Genomic DNA, 27993 nt, shown 5'->3' with positions numbered 1-27993 from the left:
GAAAATTCATCTGCTAGTCTTAGCCTCTCCTAGTTGGCTCCTGACATTGCCTCAATACATTAAGCTTCCATTTTTATAAGATTTATATATCAAATTTGGAGTTGTTTTGCTCATTCACACATATTTTATATATATAATATATTATACATATATATGTATACATTTTATGTATACATATATATATGTATTTGTGTGTGTGTATGTGTGTGTGTGTGTGTTTAAGTAATTTGAGCATGTTGACACATAACTACAAGTACTTGGGAGGATGAGACAGAACAGTATGTTCCAAAACAACCTGGTATAGATAAGTATAAACACCCTTCTTTCTCTTTCTCTCTTTCTCTCTTTCTCCTTTCTCTCTCTCTCTCTCTCTCTCTCTCTCTCTCTCTCTCTCTCTCTCTCTCTCTCACACACACACACACACACACACACACAGACACACACCACCCACCACACAAAAGCCAAGCATTCAAAAACTCAAATTTTTAAAAGTAGTCTGAGATATAATTATGCTGTCATCATCTTGGGAACTCCCTTGATCATGTTTTGGTTATTATCATACAGTGAATAACTGCATGCATAGGAGAGCATACACTATTTCCACATTGATGAATGTGGAATGACACATCCTCACATCTCTAAGTCAATGAGTAACTATTGTGTGAATAATCACTACTGTTTACATTTTATGAATTTATTTACCCTGGGTTATTGATGCAAATATGTATCCCTTTTGTGTAAAAATCATGAGTATAATTTTTATATTTACAGCTCCAGAATAATCCAGAATATAAAGATAAAATTAAGGCACAAGCCTTGATATATCCTGCACTACAATTTATCGACACCTTGATGCCATCTCATCGAGAGTATGAACATGGTCCCTTTCTTTCAAGAGAGATAGGAATTAAGCTGGCACACCTATATGTAACTGAAGACATAGCCCTGCAGCAGGCTATGCAGAGAAATGAACACATGCCTCAAGGATCAAGACACCTGTTCAAGTTTGTTAACTGGAGTGACTTTCTTCCTGAGAAGTATAAAAAGAACCATGTTTATAATGAGCCCACTCTTGGAAAGCTAAATGTATTCTACCCAGCCCTTATGGATAGCAGGCTATCTCCTTTGCTAGCCAGTGACTCTCAGTTACAGAGTTTGCCATTAACATACATCCTCACTTGTGAACATGATGTCCTAAGAGATGAGGGTCTCATTTATATTACACGTCTTAGAAATGTTGGGGTTCAAGTTGCTCATGACCACATAGAAGAAGGGATCCATGGAGTCATGTCACTCATTGCAATGCCATACAAATTACAGTTAGGATTAAAAGTAGGAGAAAAATATATCAGTTGGTTAGAAAAAAACTTATAAATTAAGCATAGCTGGAGATAATTTAATCTAATGTTTAGTAAGCATGATGATAATTTGAGTTGTATTTGAACATACATATAATTTAGCATAAAGATCTTTGCACAAATTTGATAAATATACATAAATATCCTGTTTGTTACTGAAAACGTGGAGGTATTCACTTATTATTCCCATTACTATCATGTATTATCTTGTGATGGAACGTCTCTAAGAATTCAATTGTAGTAGTTCAGCATTAAAATGTGGTTATATGCAAAAACACATGTCTGTTCCCAGACGATGATAAAAACCAAGTGATGGAGACAATACAGTTGTATTGAGCGAACACTATTTAGTATTTCTGGCAAAGTTTCCAATTATTTATTTATACATTAATTCCATATGCTCAATATAAATTAAACCCATTTTTTAGTTTATGTTTTTGGAAGCTTATATATACTCTGAATAGAAAGCTTTCCTTTATTGTGGAGAAGCTTAACATCTAAACTGAAAATATTTCCTGTAGTTTAAATATGTCATCTTTATTTATACTTTAGTAAAAGCAAACTTGAAGATAACTGTCTGAACATCATCCATTGCTAACCAATGATTCTTAATCCTTGATGTCATAGAAACAAGTATAGATAGCAGTCAGAATTATTCATGCTGCTTTTCTTAATTTTCAAAGTGAGTCATTAGCAAACGTGGAGACTATTCACCTAGGAAGTTATATAAGCTCCAATCTATTTGCTTCCCTCTTTGATGAGACCAACACACTCATCAGCTCACAACTGCATAATAACCAATTTTCATTTTCTTTGGGAGGTATTAAAATTATATAATTTCTGAGATACAAATGAGTATGCTGTTTGCACATGGCTTCTTTTACCTGAGATGATCTTTATCCTATGCCGGATCAGTTTTCTTTTTTAAATATGCCAAAGTGAATTTTGTGCATTTAATTTAAAATCCAATCCTCATTCCAAGAAATTTTATTAGTTTTTGTTTGTTTTTCTTTGTTTTCTGATTATTTCTATTTTATTGGATATTTTCTTTATTTATATTTCAACTGTTATCCCCGTTCTCACTTTCCCCTCCTGAAACCCCCTATCCCATGCCCCTGCCCCATGCTTCTATGGGGGTGCTTCCCCAACCACCCACCATCTCCATCCTACCTCCCTAACCTGGCATTCGCCTACACTGGGGCATCAAGCCTTCACAGGACCAAGAGCCTCTCCTCCCACTGAAGCCCAACAAGGCCATCATCTGCTACATATGCACTGGAGCCATGGGTCCTTCCATGTGGGTCTGAGTCCAGACTGGATACAGAATCGGAGTTCTCACTGGAAGCAGGGATATTGGGAAGGCATATAATAAATATACACAGACTACTCTTTGGGTACAAACTGACAGGCAATTTCAAGGCTTAAAGTTTCTCTCTCTCTCTCTCTCTCTCTCTCTCTCTCTCTCTCTCTCTCTCTCTCTCTGCTTTCTTTTTCTCTTGCTCACTGGCCTACAGTTTGAGGCTGCACACACTCGGCACTCTCTTGTGCACTCTGCTTTTCTTCCTTGCACTTTTCATTTCTTGAACTCCCACACTCATGTATACCTCTGCTCATTACCCTTTCACTTTCACACATACTCTTTATACACATCTCACACACACCACATGCACTCTCCTTTCACTCACACACACAATCTTCATACACACCTCACATTCTATCTTCACTTAGTCTTCACATGCTCTTCTCATGCTCTCTCTCTCTCTCTCTCTCTCTCTCTCTCTCTCTCTTTCTCTCTCTCACACACACACACACACAATCTCATGTACATCTCACTCTCCACTTGTTTTTTACATGCTCACACATGCTCACACATGTTCACACATGCTCTCTCACTTGCTTCCTCACTTGCTCCCTCATTTGCTCTATAGCCTTTCTCTTATTGAGTCTCAAAAAGCAGGTAGAAAAAAAAGACATTGTATAATCAGTGCCAAATCAGATTCAAAAGAATAACCACATCCCACAAATAATTTAGAATCACAATTGTTTCCTAAAGTTTCAAGGTTCCCCTATTCCCAGGCCTATGGCCAAAATAATAATATTTTGCAAACTTATCATTATTTAACCTTTAACTTTTAAACTATTATACTTTAGGCCTCAGTGCTCTGAGGTCAGTTACTTGCATTTTCCTGTGAAGCTCTAAGATAAATGACATGGGCAAAGTTGCTAGGCAGTGGCCAGAAAGAATCAAGTTAACACTTAACTCAGTAGTTCTACTAGCTTTCTGTTCCTTTACATTACACACAATGACTCTTCTAAGAGTCCCAGTATTTTGACTTAGTTTTACTAGTATATAATTTTATGTATTCTATACTTCCTTATCCATGAACAACTGTCAAATGTTATGCAAAATGTATTTCCAAACTTCAATAACTTTTGCTTTTCTTGGGGTCCCAATATTGGCTCTAATTCATTTTCTAATAGTATCTTTACAAGTCAAGCATTAATCTAGAACTACCATTATGCAGTTACTATATTGTTCCCAAGATGAGAACACACAACATACACCTGGGCCATTAGGACTTTGCTGTGCTCTGCTTCTATGCCTCAATTTCCAATTGTTTAAGAATCATTACATCAAGGAGCATCTAGTTTCACAGAATTTACCAGAGCAAGAGAAAGAAGTAGGAAAGTGAGATATAATAGAACAATTATGTACATCAAAGCCAACTGAAAAGCAGTTACGCACAAATGAAATCTATACAGCCTTTGTCCAGGGATAAGGTTAGGAGAAATTGGAACAAACTTTTTTTTTTTTACAAAGAGATGTTGCAGGCTACTGAGATGTCTCCATCCTGGCCTACTCTGGGCAGTCCCTGTCATCTTATGCTGTCCCCAGCACATGTGTACTATGTGGTTGGTGGTTTAGTCACTGGAAACTCTAGGGGGTCTGGTTGGTTGATATTGCTGTTCTTCCTGTGTTTCTTCTTCAGCTCCTTCGGTCTGTTCTCTAACTCTTCTATTGGGGACTGCATTCTCAGTCCAATGGTTGGCTGTGAGCATCTGCCTCTGTATTTGTCAGGCTGTGACAGAGCTTCTCAGGAGACAGTTATATCAGGTTCCTGTCAGCATGCACTTCTTGCATCCTCAATAGTACATGGGTTTGGTGACTATATGAGATAGACCCCAGGTGAGGCAGTCTTGAGATGGCTTCTCCTTCAGACTCTGCTCCACACATTCCCTCCATACTTTCTCCTGTGATCATTTTGTTCCCCTTTCAAAGAAGGACTGAAGCATCCACACTTTTTCTTCCTTCTTCTGGAGCTTCATGTGGTCTGTAAATTGTATCTTTGGTATTCCAAGCTTTGGGGCTAATATCCAGTTGTCAGTGACTGCATACCATGTGTATTTTTTGTGATTGGATTACCTCACTCAGTGTGATATTTTCTAGTTCCATCCATTTGCCTAAGAATTTCATGAAGTCATTGTTTTTATTTTTATTTTTTTCCATCTTTATTAACTTGAATATTTCTTATTTACATTTCGATTGTTATTCCCCTTCATGGTTTCTGGGCCAACATCCCCCAACCCCTCACGCTCCCCTTCTCTATGGGTTTTACCTTTCCCATCCTCCCCACATTACCACCCTCCCCCCAACAATCACATTCACTGGGGGTTCAGTCTTGGAAGGACCAAGGGCTTATCCTTCCACTGGTGCTTGGAGCCCAGGGTCAGTCAATAGTCTTTGGGTAGTGGCTTAGTCCCTGGAAGCTCTGGTTGGTTGGCATTGTTGTTCATATGGGGTCTTGAACTCTGTCAAGCTCTTCCAGTCCTTTCTCTGATTCCTTCAATCAGGGTCCCATTCTCAGTTCAGTAGTTTCCTGCAGACATTCGCCCATGAGTTTGCCGTATTCTGGCTGTGTCTTTCAGGAGAGATCTACATCTGGTTCCTGTCGGCCTGCTTCAACCATCTTATCTAATTGGTTGGCTGTATATGTATGGATCACATGTGGGGCAGGCTCTGAATGGGTGTTCCTTCTGCCTCTGTTCTAAACTTTGCCTCCCTATTCCTTGCCAAGGGTATTCTTGTTCCCCTTTTAAAGAAGGAGTGAAGCATTCACATTTTGGTCATCCTTCTTGAGTTTCATGTGTTCTGTGCATCTAGTGTAATTCTAGCTTTTGGGCTAATAGCCACTTATCAATGAGTGCATACCATGTGTGTTTTTCTGTGATTGTGTTACCTCACTCAGGATGATATTTTCCAGTTCCATCCATTTGCCTATGAATTTCATAAAGTCATTGTTTTTGATAGCTGAGTAATATTCCATTGTGTATATGTACCACATTTTCTGTAACCATTCCTCTGTTGAAGGGCATCTGGGTTCTTTCCAGCTTCTGGCTATTATAAATAAGGCTGCTATGAACATAGCAAATGTCTTAGATATATGTTGGGGCATCCTTTGGGTATATGTCCAAGAGAGGTATAGCTGGGTCCTCAGGTAGTTCAACGTCCAATTTTCTGAGGAACCTCCAGACTGATTTCCAGAATGGTTGTACCAGTCTGCAATCCCACCAACAATGGAGAAGAGTTCCTCTTTCTCCACATCCTTGCCAGCATTTGCTGTCACCTGAGTTTTTGAACTTAGCCATTTCTCACTGGTGTGAGGTGAAATCTCAGGGTTGTTTTGATTTGCATTTCCCTGATGACTAAAGATGTTGACCATTTCTTTAGATGTTTCTCAGCCATTCGGTACTCCTCAGCTGTGAATTCTTTGTTTAGCTCTCAACCCCATTTTTAAATAGGGTTATTTGTCTCCCTGCAGTCTAACTTCTTGAGTTCTTTGTATATTTTGGACATAAGCCCTCTATCAATTGTAGGATTGATAAAAGTCTTTTCCCAATCTGTTGGTTGTCATTTTGTCCTAACAACAGTGTCCTTTGCTTACAGAAGCTTTGTAGTTTTATGAGATTCCATTTGTTGATTCTTGATCTTAGAGCATAAGCCAAACAGGACCCCGATTGAAGGAATCAGAGAAAGGACTGGAAGAGCTTGACAGAGTTCAAGACCCCATATGAACAACAATGCCAAATTTTCTCCAGTGTCCATGTGTTCGAGATGCTTCCCCACTATTTCTTCTATTAGTTTAAGTGTATCTGGTTTGATGTGGAGGTCCTTGATCCACTTGGACTTAATCTTTGTACAGGGTGATAAGGATGGATTGATCTACATTCTTCTACATGCTGACCTCCAGTTGAACCAACACCATTTGCTGAAAATGTCATATTTTTTCTATTGGATGGTTTTGGCTCCTTTGTCAAAATTTGTCAAAGTGACCATAGGTGTGTGGGTTCGTTTCTGGGCCTTCAATTCTATTCCACTAGTCTATCTGTCTGTGTCTGTACCAATACCATGCAGTTTTTATCACTATTGCTCTGTAATACTGCTTGAGTTCAGGGATAGTGATTTCCCCAGAAGTCCTTTTATTGTTGAGGATAGTTTAAGCTATCCTGGGTTTTTCATTATTTCAGATGAATTTCCATATTGTTCTGTCTAACTCTCTGAAGAATTGGATTTGTATTTTGATGGGGATTGCATTGAATCTGTAGATTGCTTTTGGTAAAATGGTCATTTTTACTCTATTAATCCTGCCAATCCATGAGCATGGGAGATCTTTCTATTTTCTGAGGTCTTCTTCAATTTCTTTCTTCAGAGGCTTGAAGTTCTTATCATACAGATCTTTCACTTGCTTGGTTAAAGTCACACCGAGGTATTTTATATTATTTAGGACTATTATGAAGGGTGTCATTTCCCTAATTTCTTTCTCGGCTTGTTTCTCTTTTGTGTAGAGGAAGGCTACTGATTTATTTGAGTTAATTTTATACCCAGGCACTTTGCTGAAGGTGTTTATCAGCTTTAGTAGTTCTCTGGTGGATCTTTTGGGATCACTTAAATATACTATCATGTCATCTGCAAATAGTGATATTTTGACTTCTTTTCCAATCTGTATCCCCTTGATCTCCTTTTGTTGTCTGATTGCTGTGGCTAGAACTTCAAGAACTATATTGAATAAGTAGGGAGAGAGTGGGCAGACTTGTCTAGTCCCTGATTTTAGTGGGATTGCTTCAAGTTTCTCTCCATTTAGTTTAATGTTAGCTACTGGTTTGCTGTATATGGCTTTTCCTATGTTTAGGTATTGGCCTTGAATTCCTATTCTTTCTAGGACTTTTATCATGAATAGGGGTTGAATTTTGTCAAATGCTTTCTCAGCATGTAATGAAATGATCATGTGGTTTTGTTCTTTCTGTTTGTATATATAATGGATTGCATTGCTGGTTTTCCATATATTAAACCATCCCTGCATGCCTTGGATGAAGCTTACTTGACCATGATGGATGATTGTTTTGATGTGTTCTTGGATTCGGTTTGCCAGAATTTTATTCAGTATTTTTACGTCGATATTCATAAGGGAAATTGGTCTGAAGTTTTCTTTCTTTGTTGGGTCTTTGTGTGGTTTAGGTATAAGAATAATTGTGGTTTCACAGAAGGAATTTGGTAGCGCTCCATCTGTTTCAATTTTTTGTTTTGGAATAGTTTGGATAATATTGGTATGAGGTCTTCTATGAAGGTCTGATAGAATTCTTCACCGAACCCATCTTGTCCTTGGCTCTTTTTAGTTGGGAGACCTTTAATGACTGCTTCTATTTCTTTAGGAGTTATGGGGTTGTTTAAATGGTTTATCTGTTCCTGATTTTACTTCAGTACCTGGTATCTGTCTAGGAAATTGTCCATTTCCTGCAGATTTTTCAAGTTTTGTTGAATATAGGCTTTTGTAGTAGGATCTGATGATTTTTTGAATTTCTTTTGATTCTGTAATTATGTCTCCCTTTTCATTTCTGATTTGGTTAATTTGGACACAGTCTCTGTTTCCTCTTGTTAGTCTGCCTAAGGGTTTATCTATCTTGTTGATTTTCTCAAAGAACCAACTTTTAGTTCTGTTGATTCTTTGTATGGTCCTTTTTGTTTCTACTTGGTTGATTTCAGCTCTGAGTCTGATTATTTCCTTCCTTCTATTCCTCCTGGGTGTATTTGCTTCTTTTTGTTCTAGAGCTTTTAGGTGTTCCGTCAAGCTGCTGATATATGCTCTCTCCTGTTTCTTTCTGCAGGAACTCAGAGCTATGAGTTTTCCTCTTAGCACAGCTTTCATTGTGTCCCATAAGTTTTGGGTATTGTGTACCTTCATTTTCATTAAATTCTAAGAAGTCTTTAATTTCTTTATTTCTTCCTTGACCATGTTATCATTGAGTAGAGCATTGTTCAACTTCCATGTATATGTGGCCGTTCTTCCCTTATTGTTATTGAAGATCAGCTTTAGTCCGTGGTGGTCCGATAGCACGCATGGGATTATTTGAATCTTTCTGTATCGCTGAGGCCTGTTTAATGACAAATTATATGGTCAATTTTGGAGAAAGTACCATGAGGTGGTGAGAAGAAGTTATATCCTTTTGTTTTAGGATAGAATGTTCTATAAATATCTGTTAAGTCCATCTGGTTCATGACTTCTCTTAGTGTGTCTATGCCTCTGTTTAATTCCTGTTTCCATGATCTGTCCATTGATGAGAGTGGGGTGTTGACATCTCCAACTACTATTTTGTGGGGTGCAATGTGTGCTTTGGGCTTCAGTAAGGTTTCTTTTATGTATGTAGGTGCCCTTGTATTTCCTTTGGTGAATGTGAAGTGTCCTTCGTTATGTATTTTAATGACTTTTAGGTGAAAATTGATTTTATTTAATATTAGAATGGCTATTCCAGCTTGCTCCTTGGACCATTTGCTTGGAAAGTTATTTTCCAATCTTTCACTCTGAGGTTGTGTCTGTCTTTGTCTCTGCGGTGTGTTTCCTGTAGGCAGCAGAATGCAGGGTCCTCGTTGCATATCCAGTTTGTTAATCTATGTCTTTTTATTGGGGAGTTGAGGCCATTGATGTTGAGAGATATTAAGGAATAGTGATTGTTGCTTCCTGTTATATTCGTATTTGGATGTGAGATTATGTTTGTGTGCTTCTCTTCTCTTTGTTTTGTTGCCAAGACGATTAGTTCCTGGCTTTTTGTAGGGTGTAGCTTGCTTCCTTATGTTGGGCTTTACCATTTATTCTCCTTCGTAGGGCTGGATTTATAGAAAGATATGTAAATTTGGTTTTGTCATGGAATACCTTGGTTTCTCCATCCATTTTAATTGAGTGTTTTGCAGGGTATAGTAGCCTGGGGTGGCATTTGTGTTCTTTTGGGGTCTGTATGACATTTGTCCAGGATCTTCTGGCTTTCATAGTCTCTGGTGAGAAGTCTGGTGTGATTCTGATAGGTCTGCCTTTATATGTTACTTGATTTTTTTCCCTTACTGCTTTTAATATTCTTTGTTTTGTGCATTTGGTGTCTTGACTATTATGTGATGGGAGGAGTTTCTTTTCTGGTCCAGTCTATTTCGAGTTCTGTAGGCTTCTTGTATGCTTATGGGCATCTCTTTCTTTAGGTTAGGGAAGTTTTCTTCTATGATTTTGTTGTAGATACTGGTCCTTTGAGCTGGGAGTCTTCACTCTCTTCTATACCTATTATCCTTAGCTTTGATCTTCTCATTGAGTCCTGGATTTCCTGTATGTTTTGGACCAGTAGCTTTTTCCGCTTTACATTATCTTTGACAGTTGAGTCAATGATTTCTATGGAATCTTCTGCTCCTGAGATTCTCTCTTCTATCTCTTGTATTCTGTTTGTGATGCTTGTATCTATGGCTCCTTTTCCCTTCCTTTGGTTTTCTACATCCAGCGTTGTTTCCCTTTGTGCTTTCTTTATTGCTTCTATTTCCATTTTTAATTCCTTCATCGGTTTGATTGTGTTGTCCTGGAATTCTTTCAGGGATTTTTGTGATTCCACTTTGTAGGCTTCTACTTGTTTATTTATGTTTTCCTCCGTTTCTCTAAGGGAGTTCTTTATGTCTTTCTTGAAGTCCTCCATCATCATGATCAAATGTGATTTTAAATCTAGATTTTGCTTTTCTGGTGTGTTTGGATTTTCAGTGTTTGCCTTGGTGGGAGAATTGGGCTCCAATGATGCCATGTAATCTTGGTTTCTGTAGCTTGGGTTCCTGTGCTTGCCTCTCGCCATCAGGTTTTCTCTGGTGTTACCTTGTTCTGTTATTTATGACAGTGGCTAGACCGTCCTATAGGCCTGTGTGTCAGGAGTGCTGTAGACCTATTTTCCTAATTTCTTTCAGCCAGTTATGTTAACAGAGTGTTCTGCTTTCGGGCGTGTAGTCTTTCCTCTCTACTGGTCTTCAGCTGTTCCCATGGACCTGTGTCCTGATTCCACCAGGCAGGTCTCTTGGAGCTCAAGTTGCTTGTGGGGAGCTGCTTTTGAGCTCTCTGTGAGGGCGGCAACCAGGAGGACCTGCGCTACCTTTTCCCAGGGCCTCGTGCACCAGTGTCCCAGATGGCATTAAGTGTTTGCTTCTGGAATCAGAAATGTGGGCAGAGTGTAGTCTCTTCTGGCATCCTAAGCATGTCTGCCCCTCTGAAGGTTTAGCTCTCCCTCCCATGGGATTTGGGTGCAGAGAACTGTTGACCTGGTCCCTTCGGGTCTGGACCATGTCTAGTCATTGTTTTTAATAGCTGAGTAGTACTCCATTGTGAAAATATACAACATTTTCTCTACCATTCCTCAGTTGTGAACATCTTTGTCCTTTTCAGCTTCTGGCTATTATAAATAAGGCTATTATCAACATCATAGAGCATGCGTTTTTGTTACTTGTTTGAGCATCTTTTGGGTATATACCCAGGAGTGGTATAGCTGGGTCCTCAGGTAGTACTGTGTCCAATTTTGTGACAAACTGCCAAACTGATTTTCAGAGTATAAGTACAAGCTTGTAATCCCATAAACAACGGAGGAGTGTTCCTATTTCTCCACATCCTGGCCAGCATCTGCTGTCACCTGAGAAATGTTGAACATTTCTTTAGCTACTTTTCAGGCATTCAAGATTTCTCAGATGAGATTTCTTTGTTTAGCTCTGTACTCATTTTTTTTAACAGTGTAATTTTGTTTTTAGGAGCCTACTTCATGAGATCTTTGTACATATTGGATATTAGCCTCTATTGGATGTAGGATTGATAAACATTGTTTCCCAATATATTGTTTGCCTTTTTGTCCTATTGACAATGTCCTTTGCCTTAAAGAAGTTTTGAAATTTTATGATGTCCCATTTGTCTATTCTTAATCTTAGAACATAAGCTATTGGAATTCTGTTGAAAATTTTCTCTGTGCCTCTGTGTTTGTGGCTCCTCCCCATTTTTTTCTATTAGTTTGAGTGTATCTGGTTTTCTGTGGAGGTCCTGGATCCACTTGGACTCAAGCTTTGTAAAGCTCCTAATAATGAATAGATTTGCACTCTTCTACATGCCAGCTTCCAACTGAACCAGCACCATTTGTTGAAAATGCTGTCTTTTTTCCACTGGACAGTTTTAGCTCCTTTGTCAAAGATCAAGTGACTAAATGTGTGTGGGTTCATTTTTGGGTCTTTAATTATATTCCATTGATCTACCTGCCTGTCTCTGTAGCAATACCATACAGTTTTTATCACTATGGTCTATAATACAGCTGGAAGTCAGAGATGGTGATTCCTCCAAATCTTTTTTTATTGTTGAGGATAATCTTCTCTATCCTGGGGTTTTGTTATTCCACATGAATTTGCAAGTTGCTCTTTCTAACTTTATGAAGAATTGATTTGGAATTTCGATGGGGATTGCATTGAATCTATAGATTGCTTTTGCAAGATGGTCATTTTTATCAAATTAATCCTTCTTTCCATGAACACGGGAGATTTTTCCATCTTCTCAGTTCTTCATTTTCTTTTTTTCAGAGACTTAAAGTTCTTGTTATACATATTTTTCACTTGGTTGGTTAGAGTCCCACCTGAAGGGTGACATATCCCTAATTTCTTTCTCAGCCTGTTTATCCTTTGAGTAGAGGAAGGTTATTGGTTTCTTAGAGTTAATTTTATATCCAGACACTTTGCTGAAGTTGTTTATCAGCTATAGAAAGTCTCTGGTGGAAATTTTGGGGTCACTTAAGTATATTATCATATCATCTGCAAATAATGATATTTTGGCTTCTTCTCTTTCAATTTCTGGTTTTAGTCACATTGCTTCAAGTTCTCTCCATTAGTTTGATATTGACTAATGGTTTACTGTATATTGCTTTTACTATGTTTAGCTATGTGCCTTGATTCCTGATCTTTGAGGACTTTCAACTTGAAGGGGTGTTGAACTTTTTCAAATGCTTTCTCAGCATTGATAAATCTAATCTAATGAGATGACCATGTGTTTTTTCCTTTGAGTTTGTTCATATAGTGGATTATGGTGATGAATTTCTATTTATTGAACCATCGCTGCATCTCTAGGATGAAGCTTACTTGATCATGATAGATGATTGCTTTGATATGTTCTTGAATTTGGTTTGTGTGAATTTTATTGAGTATTTTTGTGTCGATATTCATAAAGGGAAATTTGTCAGAAGTTTTCTTTCTCTGTTGTGTATTTGTGTGGTTTAGGTATAAACATAATTGTGGCTTCATAGAAGGAATAGGGTAATGTCTCTTCTGTTTCTATTTTGTGTAATATTTTTGACAGTATTAGGTGTTTTATGACAGTCTGATAGAGTCCACCAAACCTATCTAGTCTGGGCTTTTTTTTTTGTTAGAAGACTTTTAAGAACTGCTTCTAATTATTTAGGAGTTACGGGACTGTTTAGATGATATATCTGATCCTGATTTAACTTGAGTACTGGTGTCTGTCAAGAAAATTGTCCATTTTATCCAAATGTTCCAGTTTTGTTGAGTATAGGCTTTGTAATTGGATCTGATGATATTTTGAATTTCCTCAGATTCTGTGGTCATGTCTTCCCTTTTATTTCTTATTTTGTTAATTTGGATACGTTCTCTGTGTCCTCTGGTTAGTCTGGCTAAGGGTTTATCTATTTTGGTGATTTTCACAATGAACCAACTCCTGGGTTTGTTGATTCTTTGTATAGTTCTTTATGTTTCTACTTGGTTGATTTCAGCACTGAGTTTGATTATTTCCTGCCCTTAACTCCTCTTAGGTGTATTTTCTTCTTTTTGTTCTAGAGTTTTCAGGTGTGCTGTCAAGCTGCTGATGTATGCTTTTTCCAGTTTCTTTTTGGAGGCACTCAGAGCTATGAGTTTTCCTCTTATCACTGCATTCATTGTGTCCCATAAGTTTGGGTATGTTGTATCTTCATTTTCATTAAATTCTAAAAAGTCTTTAATTTCTTTTTTGACAAAGTAATCATTGAGAAGAGCATTGTTCAACTTCCGTGTGTATGTGGACTTTCTGTCCTTATGGTTTTTATTGAAGACTACCCTTAGTCCACGGTAATCTGATAGGATGCATGGGACTTTTTTCCAATATTCTTGTATGTGCTAAGGCCTGTTTTGTGACCAATTATATGGTTAATTTTGGAGACTGTATTATGAGATGCTGAAGTGTATTTTTTTGTTTTTGGATGAAATGTTCTATAGATACCTGTTAAATCTATTTGGATCATAACTTCTGTTAGTTTCTCTGTATCTCTGTTTAGTTTCTGTTTCCATGATCTCTCCATTGATAAGAGTGATGTGTTGAAGTCTCCCACTATTATTGGTTGGGGTGAAATGTGTGCTTTGGACTTTAGTAAGGTGATTTTTTTTATAATGAATGAAGTTGCCCTTGCATTTGGCACATAGATTGAGGAGTTCATATTGGTGGATTTTTCCTTTGATGAATATGAAATGTCCTTCCTTATCTTTTTTTGATAACTTTTGGTTGAAAGTCAATTTTATGATTAGAATTGCTTTTTGAGCTTGTTTCTTAAGACCATTCTCTTGGAAAATTGTTTTTCAGCCTTTTACTCTGAGATAGTGTCTGACTTTGTCACTGAGGTGTGTTTCCTGTATGCAGCAAAATGCTGGGTCCTGTTTATGTATTCAGTCTCTTAGTCTATGTCTTTTTATTGAGGGAATTGAGTCCATTGATGTTACGAGAGAGTAAGGAATAGTGATTGTTGTTCCATGTTATTTTTGTTGTTAGAGGTGGAATTATGTTTGTGTGGCTCTCTTCTTTTGGGTTTGTTGAAAGAAGGATGATTTCTTGCTTTTTCTGGGATGTAGTTTTCTTCCTTGTGTTGGAGTTTTACATCTATTATCCTTTGTAGGACTTTATTTGTGGAAAGATGTTGTGTATATGTTGGTTTTGTCATGGAATGTCTTGGTTTCTCCATCTATGTTAATTGAGAGTTTTGCTGGATAGAGTAGCCTGGGCTGGCATTTGTGTTCTCTTAGGATCTGTATGATATCTGCCCAAGATCTTCAGGCTTTCATAGTGAAAGACTATGGTGACTTCTGGTGAGAAGTCTGGTGTAATTCTCATAGAATTGCCTTTATATGTCTCTTGGCATTTTTGACTTACTGCTTTTAATATTCTTTCTGTTTTGTGCATTTGGTGTTTTAACTATTATGTGATGGGAGAAATTTCCTTTCTAGTGCAATCTATTTGGAGTTCTGTGGGCTGCTTGTATGTTCATGGGCATCTCTTTCTTTAGGTTAGGGAAGTTTCCTTCTATAATTATGTTGAAGATATTTACTGCCTCCTTTAGTCGCGAATCTTCGCTCTTTTCTATAACAAATATTCTTAGGTTTAATCTTCTCATTTTCTCCTGGATTTTCTGGATGTTTTGGGTTAGGAGGCTGCATTTTGCATTTTCTTTGACTGCTGTGTCAGTATTTTCTATGGTATCTTCTGTCCCTGAGATTCTCTCTTCTGTCTCTTGTGTTCTGTTGGTGATGCTTGCATCCATTACTCCTGGTCTCTTTCCTTGGTTTTTCTATCTCCAGGGCTGTCTCCGTGTTTGTGCTTTCTTTTTTGTTTCTATTTCCAGTTTTAAATCCTGGATGGTTTTTTTCAATTTCTTCACCTGTTTAGTTATGTTTTCCTTTAATTTCTTCTACTTGTTTACCTGTGTTGTCCTGTATTTCTTTAAAGGAGTTATTTATGTCCTTTTTAATGTCCTCTATCATTATCATGACATGTGATTTTAAATCCAAATCTTGCTCTGCTGATGTGTTGGGATATCCAGTATTTGCTGTGGTCGGAGAACTGGGCTCTGATGAGCACAAGTAGTCTTGTTTTCTGTTGTTTAGGTTCCTGTGCTTGCCTCTCACCACTTGATTATCTCTGGTGTTAGCTAGTCTTGCTCTCTCTGACAGTGCTTTGGCCCTTCTATAAGCCTATGTGTCAGCACTCTGGGAGGTCAGCTTTCTCCCAGTGAGATCTGGGTACAGAGAGCTGTGTCACAGGGTAAGCTCTGGGCACAGGCAGAAACCAGAAGGGTCCTCTCCCAGACTGCTCCTCGGTTCCTGTGTCATGAGAGCACTAGGCTGGTTTCTCTTGGGCCAGGAATGTCAGCAGAACTGGTGGTCTCACTTATGCTCTCAGGATTGTCTGCATTTCTGAGAGTCCAACTCTCTCCTTATGGGATCTTAGTAAAGGGAACTGGGACTGGGTCAGCTCCAGGTGCAGGTAGAAACTGGAAGGATCCTGTCCCAGACTGCTCCTCACTTCTTGTGTCCTGAAGGCTCTAGGAGGGTCCCTTGAAGCAGAAGTTGGCTATGGGTTAACAAATGCATAAATAATTGGAGTTATCTAGAGATTTCTTTGTTCACAATGACATAAAACAAGAACTTATACATTACCTACTCATATGATTAAATGAATAATGGACAATTCAAAGAAATTTTAGTCAATTTTGTTTCAGCATGGGTTAATCAATGTCCCTTCTCTTTTATAAACATGAAAAGAATTGTTACACACAATACCTTATCTTTATACATATCATTATTCAGGCAACAGCAAATGATCCTGGTTTGCTTAAATAGTTAGTGTATTAATATCAGGAAAGACTCTTATTGGTGAAATCTTAGTGATTTGTTAATAGATTGTTGTTGAGGTAAATAAGAAAAATTCTCAAGTTGAAGCCAAAACAAAACAACCCAGGATCTAAAGATAGAAACAATAAAGAAATCACAAAGGGAGACCAACCTAGGCATAGAAAACCTAGGAAAGAGAGCAGGAGTCATAGATCCAAGCATCACCAACAGAATACAAGAGATAGGAGAGAGAATCTCAGGGGCACAATAGTCAAAGAAAATGCAAAATGAAAAAAACGCCTAACCCAAAACATTCAGGAAATCAAGGAGACAATGAGAAGATCAAACCTAAGGATAATAGGTATAGAAGAGAGTTAAGACTCTCAACTTAAAGGGCCAGTAAATATTTTCCAAAAAATTATAGAAGAAAACTTCCCTAACCTAAGATGCCCATGAACATACAAGAAGCCTACAGAAATCGAAATGGACTGGACAAGAAAAGAAATTCCTCTCATCATATAATAATCAAAACACTAAATGCACAAAACAAAAAAAGAATATCAAAAGCAATAAGGGAAAAAGTCAAGTGACATATAAAGGTAGATCTATCAAAATTACACCAGACTAATCACCAGAGACTATGAAAGCCTCAAGATCATGGGCAGAGGTCATACAGATCCTAAGAGAACACAAATGACAGCCTAGGCTACTATCCCAATAAAATTCTCAATTAACATAGATGAGAAACCAAGATATTCCATGTCAAAACCAAATGTTCACAACATTTTTCCACAAATCCTGCCTTACAAAGGATAATAGATGTAAAAATCCAACACAAGGAGGGAAACTACATCCTAGAAAAAGCAAGAAATTAATCTTCTTTAAACCCCAAAGAAGGGGTTTAAACACAAACATAATTCCACTTCTAGCAACAACAACAAACACAACAACAGAAACAAAAACGGGAAGCAACAACCACTTTTCCTTAATATCTCCTAACATTAAAGGATTCAATTGCCCAATACAAAGACATAGACTAACTGTCTGGATATGTAAACAGGACCCAACATTTTGCTACATACAGGAAGCACACATCAGTGACAAAGACAGACACTACCTCAGAGTAAAGGACTGGGAAAAATTTTTCCAAGTAAATGATTCCAAGAAACAAGCTGGAGTAGCCAGTCTAATATCGGATAAAATTGATTTTCAGCCATAAGTTATCAAAAAAGATAAAAAGGACACTTCATACTCATCAAAGGAAAAATCTGCCAAGATGAATTCTCAATTCTGATCATCCATGCTGCAAATGCAAGGGCACAGATATTCATAAAAGAAACATTACTAAAGCTCAAATTACACATTTTACCTCACACAATAATAGTGAGAGACTTCAACACCCCACCCTCATTTAAGGACAGAATATGGAACAGAAACTAAACAGAGGCACAGTGAAACTAACAGAAGTTATGAACCAAATGGATTTAACAGGTATCTATAGAACATTTTATTCCAAAAGAACATAATATATCTTCTCAGCACCTCATGGTACCTACTCCAAAATTGACCATATAATTGGTCATAAAACAGGCCTCAACAGATACAAGAAGACCTAAATAATCCCATGCATCCTATCAGTCACCACAGACTAAAGCTGATCTTCAATAACAACAAAAACAACTGAAAGCCCATATACATATGGAAGCTAAAAAATGCTCTACTCAACGATAACTTTGTCAAGAAAGAAATCAAGAAAGAAATTAGGGACTTTTTAGAATTTAATGAAATGAAGGCAAAACATAACCAAACTTATGTGGCACAATGATAGCAGTGCTAAGAGAAAAACTTATAGCTCAAAGTACCTCCAAAATGAAATTGGAGAGAGCATACAATAGCAGATTGACAGCATACCTCAAATTCCTAGAACAAAAAGAAGCAAATACACTGAAAGGAGTTGACAGCAGGAAATAATCAAACTCAGGGCTGAACTCAACCAAGTAGAAACAAAAAGAACTATACAAAGATGCAACAAAACCAGGAGCTGGCTCTTTAAGAAAATCAACAAGATAGATACACCCTTAGCCATACTAACCATGGGGCAGAGGGACAGTATCTAAATCAACGAAATCAGAAACAAAAGGGAGACATAAGAACAGACACTGAAGAAATTAAAAAAAATCATCAGATTCTACTACAAAAGTCTATATTCAACAAAGCTGGTAAATCTGGAGGAAGTGGACAATTTTCTAGACAGATACCAGACACCAAAGTTAAATCAGGATCAGATAAACCATCTAAACAGTCACATAACTCCTAAAGAAATAGAGGCAGTCATTAAAAATCACCCAACCAAAAAAAAAAAAACCTAATACCAATATTTTTTCAAATTATTCCACAAAATAGAACAGAAGGAACACTAATCATTTTGTTCTTTGAAGCCATAATAATGCTTATACCTTCACCACACAAAAAATGCAACAAAGAAAACTTCAGACCAATCTTGCTTGTGAATATTGAAGCAAATATACTTAATAGCCTGTCCACTTACTCTCTACCTATTCAATATAGTACTCAAAGTCCTAGCCAGAGCAACTAGACAACAAAATCAGGTAAAAGGAGCAGAGATTGGAAAGGAAGAAGTCAGAATATCACTATTTTCAGAGGATATAATTGTATATTTAAGTGACCTCATAAGTTCCATGAGAGAACTCCTACAGCTGATCAACAACTTCAGCAAAGTGACTGGACATAAAATTAACTCAAACAAATCAATAGCCTTCTTCTACTCAAAAGATGAACAGACTGAGAAAGAAATTAGGGAAATGACACCCTTCACAATATTCACAAATAACATAAAATATATTGGTGTGACTCTAACCAAGGAAGTAAAGGTCCATATGACAAGAACTTCAAGTCTCTGAAGAAAGAAATTGAAGAAGATCTCAGAAGATGGAAAGACTGCCCATGCTCACGGATTGGCAGGATTAATATAGTAAAAATGGCTGTTTTGCCAAAAGCAATCTACAGATTCAATGCAATCCCCATCAAAATTCCAACTCAATTCTTCATAGAGTTAGAAAGAGCAATTTGCAAGTTCATTTGAAATAACAAAAACCCCAGGACAGTGAAAACTATCCTCAACAACAAAGGAATTTCTGGGGGAATCATCATCCTTGACTTCAAGCAGTGTTACAGAGCAATAGTCATAAAAACTGCATGGTATTGGTACAGAGACAGGCAGATAGATCAGTGGAATAGAACTAAAGACCTAGAAATTAACCCATACACCTATGATCACTTGATCTTTGACAAAGGAGCTAAAACCATCCAGTGGAAGAAAGATAGCATTTTCAACAATTGGTGCTGGTTCAACTGGAGGTCAGCATGTAGAAGAATGCAGATCGACACATTCTTATTACCCTGTACAAAGCTTAAGTCCAAGTGGATCCAGGACCTCCACATAAAACCAGGTACACTCAAAATAATAGAAGAAAAAGTAGGGAACAGTTTTGATTTCATGGGCACTGGGGAAAATTTCCTGAACAAAACATAATGGCTTATGTTCTAAGATCAAGAATCTACAAATGAGACCACAGAAAATTACAAATCTCCTGTAAGGCAAAGGACACTGTCATTAGGACAAAATGGCAACCAACAGATTGGGAAAAATCTTTTCCAATCCTACACCTGATAGAGAGCTAATATCCAAAATATGCAAGAATAGGAGAAGTTAGACTTCAGAAATCAAATAAGCCTATTAAAAATGGGGTACAGCGCTAAACAAAGAATTCTCAGCTGAGCAATATCAAATGACTGAGAAGTACCTAAAGAAATGTTCAACATCCTTAGTCATCAGGGAAATGCAAATCAAAACAATCTTGAGATTCCCCCTCACAACATTCAGAACGGCTAACATTAAAAACTCAGGTGAGGATAGATTATGGTAAGGTTGTGGAGAAAGAGGAACACTCCTCCATTTTTGGTGGGATTGCAAACTGGTACAACCAGTCTGGAAATCAGTCTGGAGGTTCCTCAGAAAATTGGACATTGCACTACCTGAGGACCCAGCTATACCTCTCTTGGGCATATACCCAAATGATGCTCCAACATAAAACAGAGACACATGCTCCACTATGTTCATAGGAGCCCTATTTTATAATAGCCAGAAGCTGGAAAAAACCCAGATGCCCTTCAACAGAGGAATGCATACAGAAAATGTGGTACATCCACACAATGGAGTACTACTCATCTATCAAAGACAATGACTTCATAAAATTTATAGTCAAATGGATGGAACTAGAAAACATCATCCTGAGTGAGGTAACTCAATCACAAAAATTCACACATGGTATGCACTCACTGATAAGTGGATATTAGCCCAAAAGCTTGGATTACCCAATGATACAATTGACAGACCACATGAAGCTCAAGAAGAAGGATGGCCAAAGTATGGATGCTTCAGTCCTTCTTAGAATGGGGAACTAAAATATTAATAGGAGGAAATATGGATATCAAGTTTAGAACAGAGAATGAAGGAATGACCATTCAGAGAGTGCCCTACCTGGGGATCCAGCCCATATACATACAGCCACCAAACCCAGACAATATTGCTGATGCCAAGATTTGCACGCTGACAGGAGCCTAATATAGCTTTCTCCTGAGAGTTCTGCCAGAACATGACAAATATAGAGGCATGTGCTAGCAGCCATCCATTGAACTGAGAAGGGGTCCTCAATGGAGGAATTGGAGAAAGGATTGAAGAAACTGAAGGGTTTGCAACCTCATTAGAACAACAATACCAACCAACCAGAGATCCCAAGGACTAACCCACCATCCAAAGAGTCCATATGGACAGACCCATGGCTCCAACTGCAGATGTAGCAGAGGATGGCCTTGTTGGGCACTAATTAGAGGAGAAGCCCTTGGTCCTGCCAAGGCTAGATCCACAATGTAGGGGAATTTCATGGTGGGCAGTTGGGACAGTGTGGGTGGATGGGTGGAAGAACACCCCCATAGAAGAAGGGGGGATGGGATAGTGGGTCTATGGATGGGAAACTGGGAAAGGGAATAATGTTTGAAATGTAAATTAAAAAATCCAATAAAAATTGAATATAAAGATAAATTAGCCTAACTTCTATCATAAAGTATATAATATCCAGATCTATGATGGATCACTAAATATCAGGTGCTTTACAAAGAGGTGGATTATAGACTGGACATACCAGTAAGTCAGAGGTGTGCTTCCTCCAGTATATTCATCTCTTAAAGGTTTCATAATTTACACAAATAGCAACACAAATGTATGTGCACATGAGGGACAATTTTCATTTTAACTGCCATAGCAAGTTTATGTACTGTGGGTGAAAATAAAGTGAATATATAATAATAGTAGAGATAGAGAAACAGATGAACAATCTTAAAATGAAATGAGAGATATGCAAATACAAGGAAATCATTAAGAGACATAAATCTAAGAGTAGAGTTTTGTAGGTTTATACCCTCACACCAATTCCCATTACCTCTTTCTGCTTCCTTGCATGAATGGACATCTGATCAGGTAGCTTCAAGCTCCTGATGCTATGTTCTGTCTCTAAACTATCATGCACTCTACTCATTTGGAACATAAAGTTAAAACTACTACCTTTCCTCTGCCAAGTTGTTTTTTTATCACAATGCTTTATCACAGTTACACAAAAGCAATTGATAAAGAAATTGGTACCACAGGTAGAATGTTGCTGTAAGGAACCTGATCCTGTTGAGTTTTGAAGGTATGTGGAAGCATTTGGAACTTCGTGCTAGACAAGCAATTGAATGCTTTAAGCAGAGCTTAATGGAGTTTTTTTTTATCAAGAATTTGAAAGGCAATTTTGCTGAAATCACTGTGGATAGAAATCTGGTTCATAAAGTCTCAGCAGGAACCAGAGACTCTATCAACCACTGGGCTAGATGACATTTATGTGATATTTTAACCAACAATCTAGCTGTATCTTTCTACTATCCTAAGAGTTTTTTAAGAGACTAAATTGAAAAGTGAGATACTGATTTATTTTCCAGGGGGAAGTTTCAATATAGCCAATGTTGAGCCTGTGGATTGGTTATTACTGGTCACTCTTACTTAAGTATATAATGAACAGGAGCAACAAGGACAGGAAGAAATGATGTGTGCAGCTTGGAGCAGAAAAGGGCACCAGGACACTTAAGAGTACAGTCACTTGTCTACTGAAGAGGGAGGGGTAGTGTCATTGTTGAAGAGATTAAAACCAACAAAGAAAAGCTAAGACTTTCTTCCTCCAAGAAAATAATTGCCTAGAAAATTTGTCATTAGCTTCAATGTATAGAAGCTGCTGTAACTGTGGTCCAAGAATAGCAGGAACCATTCCAAAGAGTTATTAGCAATGCAAGGATATTTCCTCCATGGTTTATTAGAGTCAGTGGAAATCAGAAGGTCAGAGTCCCAAGAGGAGGTGAGGTATCAGGCTTGACCTGGCTCCCCAACTGTCTTTGACTTTGTATTGATGGGAGCTGTATGCCTCCTGTGTCTCCTTCACTGTGATTATCAAATGGACATTATCAGAAACAGTATAAAAATTTCTGCAAGTGAACAGAACTTTTGATGCCCTCTGCCAATCCCATTGATAGTCAGAATTCTCCAATTTGAACCTGTCATTAAAGGGTTCAATCCCCATTGACATATCATTCTACCTTCATATGGGGGGCAGTTGAAGTCAGAAACTGATGGGATGAAAAACCAACTGGTAGAAGTGGGTAACTTGGGGAAGACCTCTGAATGCTGTCCTAGGCTTTTATTGTTTTCTATGGTCATAGAACTGAGGTATCATGGTAAGGAATTTTAGGGTATTGCCACATTCATTCAGTGTGTCTCTATCTCTGTCTAGATTTTTTTTTAATTGTGGGGAATGGTATTATGCTGTAGCTTTGACTGACCTGTAGGTTTACTTTAAACATGTGATTCTTCCATTTGAACTTCCTTGTAATGGGTTTACAATTTTGACAACCATGTCTGAGCTTACTGTCCTTTCTTTGTGTCTTTGGATTAAGGTCAATTCTACTTTTAGAGGATGCTTACTCTCTGTGCTGCATGATCTCTCTATTTCTATATTGTTCTGTTTATGAGAATCTCTCCTCTCTCTCTCTCTCTCTCTCTCTCTCTCTCTCTCTCTCTCTCTCTCCCACACACAGACACACACACAGACACAGACACACACACATAGGCACACACACACACACACACACACACACACACGCGCGCACATCGGATCAATGAACGTTGGAAATATATCTCTTGTGATTTTTGCCTTAATATTTGCTTGCTTGTCCTGTGTCAGTGGAGACTAACATTACTGACCTGCCTCTTTTGTTCTCACACTCATTTGTTTTTATGAAAGATACCCAATTTTGTGACTTGTTAACATTTTCCTGTTACTAAAACTTTTCAGCTTTCAACAGCAAAGTTAAGATGGTTTTGCTTTTTTCTCCTTCCATTTGATACATTCTGTTTTGAAAAGTAGGGAAGAACAGGATTTACCAGGCTGGACATGAGGTAGTGGTGGGGTCACAAAATTCTGCGAAAGCTCTCTGCAGTTCAGAAATAAGAAGAACATGCAAGAGTCACCTAATAATTCATAGTTAAGTTCTCTTTCCAGTCTGCGTATTTTTCCCTCTGCTTGTTGTCAGCCTCTACCTTCTCTTTCTAAAATCATTTCTTTCATTTTCAGAGATTATAATATAACTACCTCATTTGAAACTTTCCTTTCCTCCTTCCAAACACTCCCAAATACCACTTTTTGCTGTTTTCACAAGTTCATGGGCTCTTCTTAAATGAACTGTTATTACATACATATGTTTATATGTATATACATGTGATCTTAAATGTGTAAGTATAACGTGCTCAGCATCCATGATTCCATGTAGTTTATTATCCCAAACGCTTTTGAGAAATGATTTTTCTTCTGATTTTTTTTTGTTCTGGTAGATATCAATGCAGGGTTGGTAAACATTACAGCAAGGAAAAACATGGAACAATCATGCCAGTAATAGCTTCTGCCTCAAATTTCTTGGAGAAACTTGGAAGTGGACTTAAATAAAGAAACTATTATAACATCGGCAGAAAGATCTCAGAACAAGTAAATAGAGCACGGGTGTTTCATAAAAGGAATGGGCATACGTCAGGTTTACACACAGAACATGAAAGATACAATGTTGCAACAAATGTTTGCTTAATGAATAGATATTATTCTCATGATAATGCAAAGAGCTCTATGAATTTTCTGAATTTAACTTTTATGTGTTATATTTTAATACTGCCTAGTCTTCATCAAATGAATTAAATATGTAATTTTGACAAGCATTTAGTTTCCTATTCTATATTCTATGCTCACCTCACACAGTATATTTTATTGGGCTATAGGCTTTAGTGTTTAGATTGATTCAATGCTATCCCCGTTTTTTAAACTTCTTGTCAATGCTTTTGGTAAAATGGTACCAAAAATGGACTTTTATTTTTCCTGTACTGTTCTGAGAGTCCCATTAAGATGTGTTTCACTGATGTTAAAGAAGAATTTGCTACTCTGAAATGTTTTGGCTCTTAATGAGAATTATCAGTAGACATGGTACATTCTGTTCCACAAAAAAGCACAGTTGCTCAACGTATTAAAATAGTGGAATGATCTTGGTGCTTAATCTTCAGTGAGTGTTGCTATATCACCATTTGATCTGGACAGATATGCCTTCTACCTTTGTCTTACTACTTAGCAATATATATATATATACATATGAGGTGACATTTGACTATTCACACAAAGAAGTTTGGAGAAGACTTATCATGAAGCACAAAACTCTGTGCTTTGGATTCTTTTTTATATTCCTTGCTTATTATATTTATATACCCATACCAGAAAACATTGAAGAACCATGGAAAGTGAGAATCATAGATGCTGGCATGAAAATATCATCACTTACGGTAATACTTTTTTCCTGAGAAATTGTGAAGCTTTGTTACAAATTAATATGAAATTTCCTTTCATCAGTATTTTGAAAGATTCTTTGGTTTTGTTTAGTGCTGTATGTACAAATTACCATAGTTCATGTATTTAACATTAGAGTTAATCATTAACATGCTTTATTGTCTATTGAGGGAATTAGTATTTAAAAGATGCTATTGCTAAAATTAATAATATATTGACCACAAAAAAGAATTAGTGTTCTTAGAAGAATATTTGGGTAACTGTTCAGATGTTTAAATATATTGGAATACCTAGGCTCATATATTTTCTTAAACTCATGTGTTTAAACCACTCGTGTTATAAAAGCTAGCATATGTTAAACATTTATTTGTTTTAGTATCTTTTCCCCATTTTTAGGTAATTCCTAAGTTTCCTATATTCAAAAACTATCCTTATGCCAAAGAATTGATCAATATTAACTATGTTAGTAATCAATTCAATGGTAAAGACAATTTCACTACAACTTTATACAAGGGTTATGCTGATGTTAAATAAATTATATTTTAACAATCAGAAAAATGTTATGATAGTGTTATTTATTTCTATCTTTTCATATCATTTAACAATTATTTGTGTAATAATTGTAAAGCTGTCTGTCCTACCTGCTTTTGCATTTATGTGTTGCAATACCCCATTTGTAAAGTCTACTAGAAAGTAAGCCTGTGCACTTATGAGCAGATCACCTCTCTCTCTCTCTCTCTCTCTCTCTCTCTCTCTCTCTCTCTCTTCTTTCTCTCTCTCTCTCTCTTTCTCTCTCTCTCTCTCTCTCTCTCTCTCTCTCTCTCTCTCTCTCTTTTCTCTCTCTCTCTCTCAGAAAATGTGCTATATAACACATACTCCCTGACAGCTCAAAGGCCACAGCTTGGCACCTTCTGCTGTTGTTGCCTGTTTTTAGGTCCAAGTTTCTGGGATTCAGAATTTATAATGACAGTGCCTGAATTTGAACTCAAGAATACATCTCATTCTCTTTTACCAAAATATACTTCTTTTTGGAAGCCTTTGGCTATTGTGACGATAGGAAAGTTCGGAAAGTAGAAAAGAGCAAACAATGAATGATCAGAGAAGATGCAGCAATGTATAGTAGATGAGGAAGTCATGGCTATTGTGCTGCAGAAAGAGGATGATCTCCCCATGCCAGACAACTGCCCTATTCTCATTCTGATTTCTGTGATAATACACCCTGGCAAAAGCATCCTACGTGAGAGAATGTTTATTTTAGTTCGCTACATAAAGAACACCCCTTTATTCCAGGAAGATCAAGTTTTGGGTCTTGATGTGCCATCAAGAGCAGAGAGAAGTGAAAGTATGCATCTTATATTTAGTTAAATATCCAGGCACAAAATTGGGGAATGGGGCCACCTACTTTACAAGGCTGTATATTGCTACATCCATTAATACAATCAAACAATTCCCCAAACATCTGTTCACCAGCCAACACGATCAAGACAGTCCTTTAATGAGACACTCTCAGGGCTGAAGAGATGGCTCAGTGGTTAAGAGCACTGACTGCTCTTCCAGAGGTCCTGAGTTCAATTCCCAGCAACCACACAGTGGCTCACAACCATCTGTAATGGGATCTGATGCCCTCTTCTCGTGTGTCTGAAGACAACTACAGTGTACTTACATACATAAAATAAATAAATACTTTAAAAAATTGATGAGACACCCTCCTAAGGTGATTCTAGGTTGTATGAAGTAGACAGTAGAACTAATCATTAAAATAGCTAATACGTTTACTTCTGAGTCCAATGTTAGCTGAGTTATCCTGGTTTGGGCTTCTTAATGCCTCACATTATTGACTTAGACAATATAGGAAATGACGGGTAAGCCAGTTCTGTTTTATAGAGAAATTACTGCATCATCATCTTTGACAAGTTGGTGTATTACTAGACTTCAAACTGGTCTGATACTTATACCCTATCAGTATAAACGTATTCTGTGACTTTTGTGTTCTCAAATGTAAAATAGAACTATGAAACATGTAGCTGCACATTGTTTTCCTTCTACATGGATATGTATGAACAAATTATGAGTTATTTAAATGATCATTCCAGTTATTGACATGTTTCCACTGGGAGTTCAATTGTTAAGCATTTTGCTTACCATTTTTACAGCCAGTGTGACTCTCTTTTAATCATTATCTATGTGTCATGTCAGGTGTGGCATGGTTGTGAATACAGTTGCATGACATAGTTTCAGCTGCAGGAGCACTTTCACCCTGAATAATGCATCTCTGGCTTTCTAGTATACAAATGGCTTGATCTTCCTTACATGCTTGTTTATTTTGCCTTTTTCTATACCCCATTTGCTCTTAAATATAATTTTGGTATAGTTGAGGGTATTACTAGAGAAGGAAATGGCTTTGATAGCTATTTAAACAAATTGCTCTGGCTCTGGCCATTCAAGTAGCCAACTCAGGATAACAGGACAAGGGGTCTGGATGTGGTGGCTGACTGCTCCCCTTGTTCTCTGGGAAGTTTAAACCCTACTCATGATGATGATTAAGTTGTACCAGGAAATATTGGAAGCAGGACATGTTTTTGAGAAACCTGAAGTTTTAATAGTTAAGAGAATCTTAACTTCTATCTTTCTGTACCTATTGAGGCCTGCTTAATGACATATTATATGGTTAATTTTTGAGAAAGCACCATGAGGT

At 37.4% G+C, this 27993-nt stretch overlaps 2 protein-coding genes across 2 annotated transcripts in view; both read left to right on the top strand.

The window, feature by feature from the left end:
- The window catches only part of LOC116895484 (arylacetamide deacetylase-like 2), a 31805-nt gene extending 30431 nt beyond the window's left edge, over nt 1-1374 (top strand). Inside the window, exon 5 of the mRNA XM_032896745.1 lies at nt 772-1374. Coding sequence (XP_032752636.1) covers nt 772-1374 — 603 coding nt within the window. The remainder of the gene's footprint in view (nt 1-771) is intronic.
- Nucleotides 1375-25156: 23782 nt separating this feature from the next.
- The window catches only part of LOC116895483 (arylacetamide deacetylase-like 2), a 29286-nt gene continuing 26449 nt past the window's right edge, over nt 25157-27993 (top strand). Inside the window, exon 1 of the mRNA XM_032896744.1 lies at nt 25157-25294. Coding sequence (XP_032752635.1) covers nt 25157-25294 — 138 coding nt within the window. The remainder of the gene's footprint in view (nt 25295-27993) is intronic.

The sequence above is a fragment of the Rattus rattus genome, chromosome 3, assembly GCF_011064425.1.
Source record: "Rattus rattus isolate New Zealand chromosome 3, Rrattus_CSIRO_v1, whole genome shotgun sequence".
NCBI classification, from domain to species: domain Eukaryota; kingdom Metazoa; phylum Chordata; class Mammalia; order Rodentia; family Muridae; genus Rattus; species Rattus rattus.
The sequence above is the reverse complement of the archived record's forward strand: the minus strand, read 5'-3'. Positions and strand labels throughout refer to the sequence as shown.